The sequence below is a fragment of the Globicephala melas genome, chromosome 3, assembly GCF_963455315.2.
Source record: "Globicephala melas chromosome 3, mGloMel1.2, whole genome shotgun sequence".
Taxonomy (NCBI): Eukaryota; Metazoa; Chordata; class Mammalia; order Artiodactyla; family Delphinidae; genus Globicephala; species Globicephala melas.
Genome location: NC_083316.1, coordinates 132,647,226 through 132,661,432, shown reverse-complemented (window position 1 = coordinate 132,661,432; position 14,207 = coordinate 132,647,226). Strand labels below are relative to the sequence as shown.

Genomic DNA, 14,207 nt, shown 5'->3' with positions numbered 1-14,207 from the left:
GACCAGGGCACGAACCCGTGTCCCCTGCATCGGCAGGCAGACTCTCAACCACTGCGCCACCAGGGAAGCCCTGCATGTATTTTTTTTGCAGAGTGTTTCTCTGAAGATAAGTGTGCCTTGAATTCAACAAGCATGTATTAAGCACCCACTACGTGTCTGATTCTTTGCTAAGTTCTAATGACCCCAAAATACATGAGATAGCCTTGACTCTCTAAGATATCATGGTCTAAGTAAGAAGACAAACACAGAGATACAAAAGCATGATGTAATGAACGTCTATGTAGATGCTTTAAATAAATTTCATGTTTGTGGTATGCACGAAAACACTGGTATTTTAGTCATTCCCTTGCCCCTGCCCTGGATGCGTACAGCTGAGAAAAGCGTGTATTAAACTGGGGGAATGTAGCTGGCTGTTGGCAGGTTAAGAGCACAGTTGCAAAACAAAGGCAGAAACAGTTCATCCTTGCACCCAGCTGCACTTTGTGAGGCTCCTGATGGGACACATCTGTTTCCTTGGCCCCAGAGTGATGCAGGAATGAAGCATCAGCCCCCACAGCTGCTGCCCTGACCCCCCCTCCCCATACACATACCACAGAGCCAGGGATATGGCAGGGCACCCTGGCAGCTGGCGGAAGTGGGCATGATTCACTTCAGCCTCAGAACCTGTGCCACCCTTCCCTCATCCCCACCCTCTGACCTTTTCCTCTGCAGCAGGAATGGGATGCAGCTTTGCAAGCCCTGCCCATTTCCTTCCAGGGAATGGGGCTACGGGCATATTGTGGGAAGAAGTGAACTTTTGCTCTCTCTTCTGTTTCTCTGGAGCAGTGAGAGAGTAGGTGAGAGGAAGTGAGAGGGGTGGTGACCTGGAAGTTGTCCAGCTGGCCTAGAGTAGTGGGATCTGTCCCCTTGGGAATGATCTGGGAATGTCAGCAGAGCCAGGGAATGCCGTGATGGCCACCCACTCCTGGGCACATGGAAACAGCCCTCTCGGTCCCCACTCCAGTCACCCTCTCTCCTTCCCTCTGCAGGGGCATGTCTTTCCACGGCACCACCATCGGCCTGGCCCCCCTCATGGCCATGTGCTCTGTGTACCAGTCTGGAGGGGTCAACATGGTGAGTCTCAGCCAATATATTGATGCTGCAGAAGGCGGAGGACTGCCCCACAAGACAGGAGGTCATCTTATAAAGAATAATTTTGTATTAATTGTTGCGGGAAAAAAGAGATTGAACATAAAGAAGGGCCGTTGTTTAAAATGAAGGCATTACGTTCTAAGAGGTGGAGGTACTCAGGGATGAATTTTCATTTATTGTAATTTATTCCCAATTTTCAAGCTCAGGAGACACCTTGAAGCAATTACGTTAATCATACATCACTAGATGTCTTATATGTTCCAGATCAGGGGTTGAGAAATTGTAAGATACAGAGATGAAATGTTTTTTTTTTTATCTGAAGTCTCGTGTTGTTCTGTATATCTTTATGGAGCAAGAGCCTGTCTCAGAGTCACAGGAAATTATTGCCCTCTTTTGAAGTGCTCTCTGACTTTGTGGGAGTGTTTGGACTACTCATGTCTGACCTGTGAAGTAGACAGCAAGGAGGCTGCTGTCCATTTATTTGTCCACCCCTCCATCCACCTGTATTTATTGACAGATGCAGCAGGGTAGTTAAGAGCACGGGCTTTAGTCACCGAGCCTGTACGCACAGCAATTGTACAATCAGTGGAGGACTGTGAGGCTTGGCTAAAGGAGAGGCAGGGCTGTAGTGGGGAGATGTCCTTGACCTGAACTGTCTCCCTGAGCAGGACCACTCTGAGAATGCCATTGGCGTGGCTGCCACGATGGCCCACGAGATGGGCCACAACTTCGGCATGAGCCATGATTCTGCGGATTGCTGCTCCGCCAGCGCGGCGGATGGTGGGTGCATCATGGCAGCCGCCACCGGGTGAGTCAAGCAGGAAGGTGAGGACGGGGAGGACGGCAGAGCACGAGAGGCCAGCATGGCCCCCGTGTTGCTCCCGGCCCAGGGAGCCTCTGTTATACTAACGGGGGCATTGAAGAAAAAGGGGGTTTTGACAACAAAAGCATTGGAAGAAGACCAAGAAAACAATCGTGTGGAAGGAGCACAGGTTTCTAGCAGGTGTGGTGTAACCTTAGATATACTTAGTTTCTGTCTTGGGGTTCTTTAGCTATAAAATTGGCATAACCACGTGTATCTTTTCCACTTCATGAATTTTTGCTGAGAACCCATTTATAACAGCCACAGTCCTTAATCCCTCCATGTGAACGAAGTGTGATCAGTGCTGTTATGCCTCGGGCCAGATTGAACGTGCTGAGGTGGCCTCCAGAACAAGGAAAGGGAAGGGGAGCATCCACACCCCCCCAGTGACTCCTCGGAATTTACAGGCTGTGTTTACCACAAGGAATAAGGACAAGGCAGCTCCATCTCCCTGTAGCTGTGAGGGGTCTTTAAACCAGAGCCTTTGAAGAGACTTCTGGAGTTGCTTAAAAGTCAGTGCCTGGACTCAGACAGAAGAACACTGGGTTCTTCTGGGACCCTAGTCACTCTTCAGAAGGCACCATGGTGGGAGCTTGTGTTCCTCCCACCCCAAACCATTAGGGTCTGCTTATGCTTCTTAGGGAATGGTGTGTCTCCAAGAGGAGATGCAGGGGCTTCCCTGGTGGCGCAGTGGTTAAGAATCCGTCTGCCAATGCGGGGGACACGGGTTTGAGCCCTGGTCCGGGAAGATCCCACATGCCACGGAGCAACTAAGTCCGTGCGCCACAACTACTGAAGCCCGTGCGCCTAGAGCCTGTGCTCTGCAACAAGAGAAGCCACCGCAGTGAGAAGCCTGCGTACTGCTACGAAGAGTAGCCCCCGCTTGCCGCAACTAGAGAAAGCCTGCACACAGCAGTGAAGATCCAACGCAGCCTAAATACATAAGTAGATTAGATAGATAGATAGGTAGATAGATAGATAGATAGATAGATAGATAGATAGATAGATAGGAGATGCAGCTTTCTTGGAGCTCCAGTGTCCATTGCTTTCTCCTCACTTCTCAGAGAAAGTGACACACAAAGGATGATGTTGACATGCAGGGGACAACTCCATGGGTCACGCTCAAATCCCTGTGAGCTCACCATTAAGTCCACCTCTTTCTCTCTCAATCTAAAAAGCATATCTGTAGACAAATGGTTGAGAGAGTTATATTTGTTTTTAAGCTGTTCACAAAATTTAGTAGTTTAACAGTTATTGTTAAACAATTGTTAAACAATAGTTTAACAATTATTAGTAACAAGTTCTTTGTGACATTCCTGACAACTGAAGAAAACCCTCCAGTGTTTAACCTTTAGTTGGTTTAGATTATTGGGATCAGGATAACTCTTCCCTTACAGACCCAAATTGTGGTACGGACCTGCCGCCAGAGAGTGTGCGGCTTTTGATTCTTTTTCCCAATAGCGGGATCCAGGACCTTTTATATTCTTGTGATTAAAGACCATGTGTTTGTGAGTTAGCTGGTTGAGTTTGGAGTGCTGCCTGCATCCTTAGAACAGAGATCAGATCACTGGCCCAACAAAGAAATTAAACCCTTGAACTTGGCCTTTTTTGGCCTGGTCTTCTGTTCTAAGAAAATCTCCATCTAATATCAGCTTCAGGAAGAGTTTGGGTTGGCTGGTATTTTATTCAGCTCTAAGGCTCAAGAGACCTATTGTGACACACTAGTTATCCTTTATTTATTGCAACTCCTTCATGAAAACGGCTGAAATTGTTGCTTCAAATTCTCAAGTAAATCCTCCATGGGGCGTGAGAAAAAAAAGCATTATGGGGTGGTTAATATTTCTTAATTCTTAGAATATTAATGTACAGGTGATGTTCTAGGGGGGCAGAATATATGTGCATATGGGACTATAGGGGTCTGAGTCCAGCTGGAATCAGCCTCATGGGCGGCAGGATTGATGCTGTTCTGGCTGCTTGATGCTCAGACTCCCAGCTAATTCCAACCTTGTTCTTCTCCCAGGCACCCCTTTCCCAGAGTGTTCAATAGATGCAACAGGAAGGAGCTGGACAGATATCTGCAGTCAGGCGGAGGGATGTGTCTCTCCAACATGCCGGACACCAGGACGCTGTATGGAGGCCAGAGATGTGGAAATGGGTACCTGGAAGATGGGGAAGAGTGTGACTGTGGAGAGGAGGAGGTAAGCTGTTGTGCTGGTGCTAGTGGGGGGGGAAGACTTTGCATTGGCTTCAAATCTCAAGGTTAAAGAGAATGCAAGCGAAAAATTAGTCATAGGCATTTCCTGCACACACGTGGCTATCAAAGACCCCGTCACAAATAAGATGTGGGGGGTAAGCCTTAAATATGGACCATGTCTATGGACTCTCCCGGTTTGAAGTTGACATTGTTTATGTTCAGATTGTGAGCATCAGGTCTACCCAGAAACCACAGTCTTTGCCAGTGAAGCCACAGGTGGCCTCCTTGGCCCTCCAGCTGCACTGAATTTATTCTGAGGCCATGCAGCCAGATATATGAACTTGAACCTGGGCCTTACAAGGATGCTTAAAGTAACAAGCTCATGCTGTTTGGCCTGGAGAAGAGATGATTGAAAGGAAGGGGATGTAGGAAGTACTGGCAAGTCTGAAAGGGGCTTCTAGGAGGAAGAAGGAGCAGAACTCTTGGTGTACAAGCTCTTTCCTTCCTTATAATCTTCAGAATGAGAGTGGTGGGCGTACAGCATAGCTCTCTCACTTTTAACAGATGCTCGCTGTTCTGCAGAAAGCAGAACTGAATAGTTTCATATCTGTTTTTTGAAGGATGAAAATATGTACGTTAACATGCAAAATAATTTGTGGGAGAATGCGTGAGTATTCTATGTATTCAGAATAAACTATGTGGGTGAGATTGAGGGTCTGTACATGTGGGATAAGACTCTTTGATTTTCTAATCCTCTCCATGGTTTGACTTTTTTTTAATGCCAGCACGTAACTTTCGTAATAAAACAAGGACTAGGTAAAGGCTCACCATCCACACCACGAGTTCAGAGAGATCAGCCCAGACCCTTCAGAAAGGAGAGAGTTGTATTATCACGGCGGGCCCGGTGGGGTTGAAGAGCAGACTGTGAGCGGGCTTGGCCAGTTGGCTTATATTCAGAGGAGCGTCTCATTCAACAAATATTTACTGAGTATGTGGTACTATGTCATGTGCCAGGGATAGGAAAATAGATAGGCAGAAAAAATAGACATGGTCCTTGTCCTTATGGAGGGTATAGTCCAGTGGGGGAAACACACATTGACCAAATAATTGCAAAAATGTATAAATACAACTGTGGTAAGTGCTAGGAAGGCCAATGGCATGATGCTAGGAGTATATGTAATGTGAGGGGAACTGCCCTACTCGGGTGGGAGTGTGACCTCTGACCCCATAGCCGAAGGCTGAGGGAGGCGTTAGCGAGGAGCGCAGGGAGTCCAAGGCACATTGCAGCTAGAGGAGGAACCGTGCCTTAGGGTGAGAAGAAACATGGTGTGCTAGAAGGGAAGGAACACAGGTCTACCTGCAGCCCAGGGTGGTAGGAGATTCATGGAAACAAAGTGCCCTTATTCCTTCTCTGAGGGGGAGACAGGTGGATGAGTATCTGTAGTCAGGCGGTGGCATGTGTCTCTCCAACAAGCCAGACCTGGACAGTGATGGTTATGATATGGTTAATAAGCACGAGGTGGGCCCCAGGCAGACATGGCTTGAATTCGGCTCCAACACTTGCCAGGTATGTGCCTTGAGCAGCCACTGGACTTGTCTGAGTTGCGGTTTCCCCTTTTGTGAAATGGGCATAATTGTGCCTCATAATCCTGCTGTGAGGGACCCATGGATGGGCCTGTGTCTATAGTAGGGGTGTGATAGGGACATTTGGAGTCACTGGGCATCTCATCATCTTTTTTTTTTTTTTTTCCTATTTTACTGGGGTACAGTTGATTTACGATGTTGTGTTAGTTTCAGGTGTACAGCAAAGTGAATCAGTTATATGTATACATATATCCAGTCTTTTTTAGATTCCTTTCCCATATAGGCTGTTACAGAGTATTGAGTAGAGTTCCCTGTGCTATACAGTAGGTTCTTATTAGTTATCTATTTTATATAGAGAGTAGTGTGTATATGTCAATCCCAATCTCCCTATTTATCCTACCCCTTACCTGCTGGTAACCATAAGTTTGTTTTCTACATCTGTAACTCTATTTCTGTTTTGTAGATAAAAGTCATCTTTTTTTAAAAATTAATTAATTAATTTTTTGGCTGCGTTGGGTCTTCATTGCAGCGTGCGGGCTTTCTCTAGTTGCAGCAAGTGGGCTCAGTCGTTGAGGTGCGTGGGCTTCTCATTGCGGTGTCTTCTCTTGTTGCAGAGCACAGGCTCTAGGCCCATAGGCATCAGTAGTTGCAGCATGCGGGCTCAGTAGTTGCAGCATGCAGGCCCTAGCATGTTTGGGCTTCAGTAGTTGCAGCGCATGGGCTCTGTTGTTGCGGCGCATGGGCTCTAGGGCACGTGGGCTTCAGTAGTTGTGGTGTGTGGGCTCAGTAGTTGTGGCTCACGGGCTCTAGAGCGCAGGCTCAGTAGTTGTGGTGCGTGGGCTTAGTTGCTCCATGGCATGTGGGGTCTTCCCAGACCAGGGCTTGAACCCACGTCCCCTGCATTGGCAGACGGATTCTTAACCACTGTGCCACCAGGGGAGTCCCGTCCTCTTTTTAAATCTCATTCTGTATGTCAGCAAATCAGGACCCGTAGGGCAGGAAGGAAGAGAGGATAGCATGGAACCCCTAGAGAAGGGTCCAGGCCAGTGAGGGTTGAGGAGGAGCAGCAGATGGCAAGAGAAGTCTGGGGAAGCAGGCCCGGGGGCTGACATAAATTGTTCAGGAGTTGTTCCAGCATGCCCTGACTCCTGATGGCCTCTTTTTATCAGATAGTAAGGTTTAGGAGTGTGGGGGGCACAGCAGTAGAAGACATGGTCTCTGGATGTTGTGTTGGGGATGAGAAAACCAAATCACAGAATTTCCATATAATGTAATACTATGCTAAAAACCATGTTTTAGAAGAATCCATGATTACAAGGAGAAATGGGCATATTATGTTAAAAGCAGTATGGGGCTTCCCTGGTGGCGCAGTGGTTGAGAGTCCGCCTGCCGATGCAGGGGACACGGGTTCGGGCCCCGGTCCGGGAAGATCCCAGGTGCCGCGGAGCGGCTGGGCCCGTGAGCCATGGCCGCTGAGCCTGCGCGTCTGGAGCCTGTGCTCTGCAACGGGAGAGGCCACAACAGTGAGAGGCCTGCTTACCAAAAAATAAAAAAATAAAATAAAAAATAAAAAAAGCAGTATGGATACTATGATTTTATAAAATGAGTATATGTCTGTGTGTATATAGGAAAGTGCTTAGAAAAATACAAAATGTAGTTGTGTCAAGTTGTGTGTTACTGATGATTATGCATATGTGTGTTTTTACGATGTATACGTATTACCTTAATGATAAAGCTATAAAGTGATTTTTTGGTGGAGACTTCCCAGGGGCCTGTGGGGCAGGGTAGGGGGTAAAGGCCCTCACCCTGCCTAGTCCCCTGTATCCCTGCCCTGCTGCCCCAGAGGCTCACGCCCCCTCCCACTGCCTCCCCAGGAATGTGATAACCCCTGCTGCAATGCCTCTAATTGCACCTTGAGAGAGGGGGCAGAGTGTGCCCATGGCTCCTGCTGTCACCGGTGTAAGGTAAGTGGCCCTTTCCTCCCTGCCCAGGGTTCTGACCTAACAGTCCAAGAGTCTGCTGGGGGGTAATGGCCAGGATTCAGCCTCTATCCTGGGGAAGTGGTGGCATCAAAGTTTCAGAAACATGGAGCTAGAAAGGGCCCTTGAACAAAGTTTACCTTTTTTCTATATTGGGCCTCACTGAGTTCAGATCGTCCCAGAGGGCTGTGTGTGCCTCCTGGAAGATGGGAGATTAAAAAAAGAAAAGTGTCCAGAAAGAGTAGGCTTGATTTTATTTGGAACTCATAATGGTCTTCATCACAGTTTTGATTAACATTAATGAATTGCTTATTAGGTGCCAGGCATGGTACAGAGAATTTTATATATGTCATCTCATTCAATCCTTATAAAAGCCCCATGAGATGTGTATTAATATCCTCAATTTAAGATGAGAAAACTGGGGCTCAGAAGGGATAAGTGGCTTCTCTGGGGTCACACAGCAGGAGGAGGCTGAACCAGGCTGACCTGACTCTGGAGCCCACTCTCTTAATATTGATGTGAAAGATCACATCATTTTTACCACTAATATTACTATAGGTCTACAGTCTCTTATCTATAATTCTGAAATTTAGGAAGTTCTGAAAACTCAAAAAAATTTTTTTAACTTATTGGTGGCAAAATTTGACCTGAATTGACATGAGTCTAATTATAGTCTTAAAAAAAATCATACTTAAAGTGAATATTATATTTCATTGCAGAAATATTAATGTGTGTGATTAAAAAGTATAATCCTAGGCCTTGCTGGTGGGTTATGTAACATACATATGTAATGTGTACGTGTGTGTGTGTATATATATATATACACACACACATACACACATATGTATGTACATCAGTGTAGTGTCTGCTTTCTAAAATCTGTAAAGTCTGAAGCCCATCTGATCCCAGGGTTTTGGATAGGATTGTGGACTGTGCTTCCACCTACCACTTGCTGAGGGCTCATGATGTTCTGCGTACTGTTCAAGTACTTTATTAGAACATTCCTTCTAGCATGACCTTCTAGCAATAACCACGAGAGGGTTATTACCCTCACGGGTGCATAAACATAAGGTCCTACTGCTGGTTAAGGAGCTGGGATTTGAACCCAGGCAGGCTGGCTCCATGGTGGGTCCTCTTCCCCTCCATCTTGCTCTCAGGTGGAGAGATGCATCCTGAGGCCACCCTTGAACTGAGACTGTCAGAAAGCTGCTCAGCTGGTCCATTCTTGCCTTCTGTCTTGGGAGGGCCTTGTGGGTGGCGTGGAGTCACCCGGGAGTGTGGAGGGGTGCTGTTCTCAGACGTAGCTCTCCTTGCCTGGCTCAGGGGAACTCCCACGCCATCTGGTTTGACTCTAGGATGCACCCGGCGTCCCCCAGGGAGGCTGTGCTAGCTGGGGTCAGGTCCTCAAGTCTCAGGCTGAGGCCTGAGAGTGAGTGTGGAGAGCGCCCATCTCCCAGTCCCAGGATATCAGCTTGGATCTTGAAAAGGAGTTCCTGGAGAGAAGTGTGTGGGAAAAGATGAGGCTTGGAGTCTGAGGCCTTCAATTCAAGCCCTCTGTGTGATTTGGGGCAGCCGATTACCCATCCAAGCCTAGGTTCTTTATCTGTAAGACGGGAAGAGTACTAATAACTCTGACCACCCTGGGAGGCTGGAAGACTCAAGTGGAAACTCAGTGTTTACCAGTTGCCCAAGGTGTGCTATTGATCAGGTTATTTCATCTGCAGAATGAGGCAAATAGCAGTATATGTAGCTCATGGATATTGTGAGGATCTCACGACTTGAATAGGTGTAACATACTTAGCCTGGCGCTTGGCTCAGTAACGGGGATGTATCATTGCCAGAGTGCTTTGTAAATTCAAAGATGTATGAATGAAAAAAAAAAAAGACGTATGAATGCTACTCTGTGTGTGTGTGTGTGTGTGTGTATCTCTACATATGTATTACTGGGCTTGGCTCTTCTGCCACTTACTAACCATGAGACTTTGGAGACATTATTTAACCTCTTTCGCCTCAGATTTCATAATCTGTGAAATAGGGATAATTATATTACATAGGACTATCATGAAAACTAAATGAAGTAATATTTGTACTGCACTTAAGTGGGAGCTCCATAAAGTAGCTGTGATTACTAAAGCACTTAGTAAACTGTAAATTGTTGCATAAATATTATTTTTTACCTACTTCTTAAGACTGCTATGCAGAGTTAGCATTTGTGAAAACACCTCGAAACCCTAAGTCACTATTCATATTAGATGAATGATGGTGATTTGAGCTAATGAGGTCATGTAAAAAGCACTCCGAAATAATGGTAATGGGAAATTCTGCTCCACGAGAGTGATGCTCATGAGCCCTTGCTGGGAGGGTTGAGGGCAGGTGGCAGATTGACCTTTTTTTCTGCTCTCGTTCCTCGGCTCAGCTGCTGGCCCCTGGCACACTGTGCCGTGAGCAGGCGCGGCAGTGTGACCTCCCGGAGTTCTGCACGGGCAAGTCCCCCCATTGCCCCACCAACTTCTACCAGATGGACGGCACCCCCTGCGAGGGTGGCCAGGCCTACTGCTACAATGGCATGTGCCTTACCTACCAGGAGCAGTGCCAGCAGCTGTGGGGTCCTGGTAAGGCTCTCCTGGGGGGAATGGCCCTCCTCCCACCCCACTGCTTCCTAGCCAGCCTCCCCCTTCAGGCACTCTGGGTAGCTTAGAATCCTTGGCTTTAAAACAACATTTCCAGATATTACCTTTTTTCAAACCCCTTGCCTCAGGGTAGACTTTCAGGGAGAGGCAGTAGGCAGTGTTCTTCCTTGTTCTTTGATGCTTTAAATTCTCAGAGTGGGTGAGTGGATAAGAATAATCCAACAGAAATGGCAGAGGATGGAGACAGAAAAGGAAATGCAAATGACCTTAAGCTATAAGCAAATTATAACAACTGAGGGATGGGATTTTTTTCATGTATCATATTGGCAAAGACTGAAGAATTAATATAATAAGGTAATAATACTGTAACAACAAGAACAATAATAATATAGTTGTGGAGGGTGTGGGAAAACAGGTAGGTACAAACCCAACGGAAAGCTGTTTGGAGATACCAGAATTTTAAGTGCACCTGTCACTGGGCTCATCCATACTGCTCCTTGGGGATGTATCCTACATTTGCACTTGCACGTTTATGTGAAGATAGATTTACAACGATATTCATTGCAACATTGTTAGTGATACCAATAACAACCTATAAATCCTTCAGTAGGGACCAATTAAAGTAATTCTGGTACCTCCACACTATACAGCTGAATAAAAGGAGGCAGCTCTGTATGTACTGAATTAAAAAAAAAATCTCTCGTGATAAATTAAGTGAAAAATGCAAGACGCAGACCAGTGAATAGACTATGCTGCCATTCTTTATTGGATAGATTATCTCTAGAAGATACACAAGAATTGTATCTAGACGGTAGAGATAAAATTACCTTTAGAAGATACACTGTTAATTAAGATTGCTTCACCAGGTTGTAGGAAAGTAGGAGCTGGAACGACTAGGTAGAAAAAACTGAAAGACATGCTTTATTCTTTAAAATGTTGTGCAGGTATTACCTTTAGTAAAAAACCTGAAGTGGGACAGGCCTTCTTCATTAGAGAGAAGGCTTAGCACACAAACCTCCCACAGATATAAAACCCCAATAAGGTATAAAGAACTGATGTAAAACCTTTTTCTATGAGTAGGTCTTGAGGAGGTGGGGGTCGAATAACTGATGGGGTAAAGAAAGAACAGGCTGAGAATTCCCTCCCCTAAAACTTTCTTAACCTTCTGATTTTGCCCTTTGGGGGCTTCTGGCTTCTGCTAACGTTGGCTAGTGTACTGATAAATGTTTCTTGCCCACCCAGGAGCCCGGCCCGCTCCAGATCTCTGCTTCGAGAAGGTTAATGTGGCAGGGGACACCTTTGGAAACTGTGGGAAGGACATGAATGGGAAACACAAGAAGTGCAACATGAGGTGATGACCATAGGGTAGACCCCATGAGATGAGGGTGACAGAGCAATTCCTGCTCCGTCCTCACTCCCGCCCTCTCAGCAGCTTGGCTGGCCCCAAACTGGGCCTTTACATAAATCTGTTCCAGGCCCTTTTGGCAATGTGCCATTCAGCCCCAAGGGAGTCCGAGGGAGGGCACAGATGGCAATGCTTCCTAGAAAGCTGGTCCAACCTCCTTCTGGGGCCTTCTTACAGTAGGGTGGGGCATCAGCCCTCTTGGGTCATTTCCACAGGGTACGAATTATACCCTCATCTGAACAGCCTGTTATTCACCCATTCATTCATTCATTTCAAACATCTATCCATCCACCCACCCACCCATCCACTATCTATTGTGGCTCTACCATGTGCCAGATACTGTGCTGAGTACATGGAACATAACAATACGGTGTAATAATGGAAGTGTTAGTGGGTTGAGGTGGTCTCCCAAAGGAAGTTATGCCTAAGCTGAGATTTGGAGAAATTATCCAGTTGAACAGGATGGGGAATGGCGCTGGTACCTGGGAGAGTGTACCAGGCAGAGAGATGAGTAGAGAAAAATCCTTGGTAGGAAGAACTGATAACAATTTGATATAGTTAAAGTATAATGTTGGGGTGCAGTGGGGAGGGGGCTTCTGAGAAATGAGCATAGCTAGTTAAGCAGGGACCAGATCATGAGAAGCCTCGAATGCATGGCTAGGGGAGTTTGGACTTTGGCTTGAGAGCAGTTTGGAAATTAGACTCTTATAGGGCAAGACTGGAGGCAGGGAGACAGATTCCTGGTGTCCAGGTGAGGAAGGATGGTGGTGTGAATTAGAGTAGGTATATAGGAGGGAGGGAGTATGGGAAGTCGGGGATGACACCAGGCTTCTGGCTGCAGCACTCGAGTGCATGGGGGTGCAAGGAGCATAAGGGGGCAGGTTGCTCAGGTCAGGCACTTGTCCTTGCAGTAAAGAGGACTTTCCAAGGCCAGCTCTCTGGCCTCGATCTGCTTGGGGATAAAGATCTAGCATCCTATCCTTGGTCTCAGTCCACATGGGGTCTTTCCTGCTGAGTCCCTACAGCACACTCATTGCCCTTTTGCCTCTCCCCCATCCAAGCCTGCTGTCCTGGTCAAGAAAGATTGAAGCTCTTTGGTGCCCCAGCTCTTCCCCTGCCTCTGATTCCATCTCCTTCCCTCCTTCTCTCTCGGGCCCAGAGATGCCAAGTGTGGGAAGATCCAGTGTCAGAGTTCTGAGGCCCGGCCCCTGGAGTCCAATGCAGTGCCCATCGACACCACCATCATCATGAACGGGAGGCAGATCCGATGTCGGGGCACCCACGTCTACCGAGGTCCCGAGGAGGAGGGTGACATGCTGGACCCAGGCCTGGTGATGACCGGGACCAAATGTGGCCATAACCACGTGAGTCCCTTTCTCCAGCCTCACTCAGTCGCTGGGTTGCAGTGACTAAAGTGTGAATCTGGAGCGAGGGTGCCTGGGCTCAAGTCCCGGCTTCCCCAACCTCTCTGGCCCTGTGGTTTGCTTCCTTTGTTAAATAAGCATGTTAGTAAGAGCAAGACCCACCTCATAGAATTGTTACAAGGGTTAAACGAGATAATCCCTGTAAACCATTTAGAAGGCTGGCTATTATCTCTTTTGTCCTTATCATTAATTATCTTATGAATTGAGAAGTGGACTAGACTAGGAGTCAGGGAAGCCTGGGGAAAATAATGGCCGCGTCTCAGAGTTTACTATGAGAATGATGTTGTAAAAAACATTTGAAGCACTTGGTATACTACCTGGCACAAAGCAGACAGCTGTCACCATGGTCATTATTTTTAAGTATAATATTTCAATTAGTGCATATTAATATACAGTTAAGTAATTAACATATCACCAACATATAGTAATATAGAGTGGAATAACACATATTTATTAAAAATATAATATTTGGTTTTTTCTCCCTAATCACACAAGTGATAGCAGAATTTAGTTAACTGCCATCCTGTCCTTGGCTCTTTAGGTTGTTTTTAATTTTTCACAGTAATACCCTGAAGTAGGCTGCCTTTTTGAGTCCTGTAAGTTCTGAGTGCAAAACCCCGGTCTCCTAATTGCCAACCAGTGTCCCTTCCGCTGTACTGAGTGGCTTCTTCCTCATTACAGATTTGCTTCGAGGGGCAGTGCAGGAACACCTCGTTCTTCGAAACAGAAGGCTGTGGGAAGAAGTGTCACGGCCACGGGGTATGCGTGCCTGGGGTTTTGGGGCTCCTCTGCCATGACTGAGGGGGCAGGCCCTATGGGAGGCCAGAGCTCTCCAGGGTGCTGACGCCTCTGCCCTGCCCTTGCTCCAGGTTTGCAACAACAATCAGAACTGCCATTGCTTCCGGGGCTGGGCCCCGCCCTTCTGCAACACACCGGGCCAAGGGGGCAGCATCGACAGCGGGCCCATGCCCCCCAAGAGTGAGTGCCTGGCCTGTGTG

General features: G+C 47.1%; 1 protein-coding gene across 3 annotated transcripts in view; it reads left to right on the top strand.

Moving 5' to 3' along the window:
• ADAM19 (ADAM metallopeptidase domain 19) overlaps window positions 1–14,207 on the top strand; it is an 88,929-nt gene that overhangs the window by 58,785 nt on the left and 15,937 nt on the right. For 2 of the 3 annotated variants that reach the window (XM_030834245.2, XM_030834244.2), the window contains exons 10-18: window positions 1,029–1,113; window positions 1,800–1,939; window positions 4,014–4,191; window positions 7,646–7,735; window positions 10,167–10,362; window positions 11,623–11,731; window positions 12,945–13,149; window positions 13,891–13,968; window positions 14,079–14,187. In XM_030834245.2, coding sequence (XP_030690105.1) covers window positions 1,029–1,113; window positions 1,800–1,939; window positions 4,014–4,191; window positions 7,646–7,735; window positions 10,167–10,362; window positions 11,623–11,731; window positions 12,945–13,149; window positions 13,891–13,968; window positions 14,079–14,187 — 1,190 coding nt within the window. The remainder of the gene's footprint in view (window positions 1–1,028; window positions 1,114–1,799; window positions 1,940–4,013; window positions 4,192–7,645; window positions 7,736–10,166; window positions 10,363–11,622; window positions 11,732–12,944; window positions 13,150–13,890; window positions 13,969–14,078; window positions 14,188–14,207) is intronic. The other variant, XM_060296547.1, reaches the window with a different exon arrangement.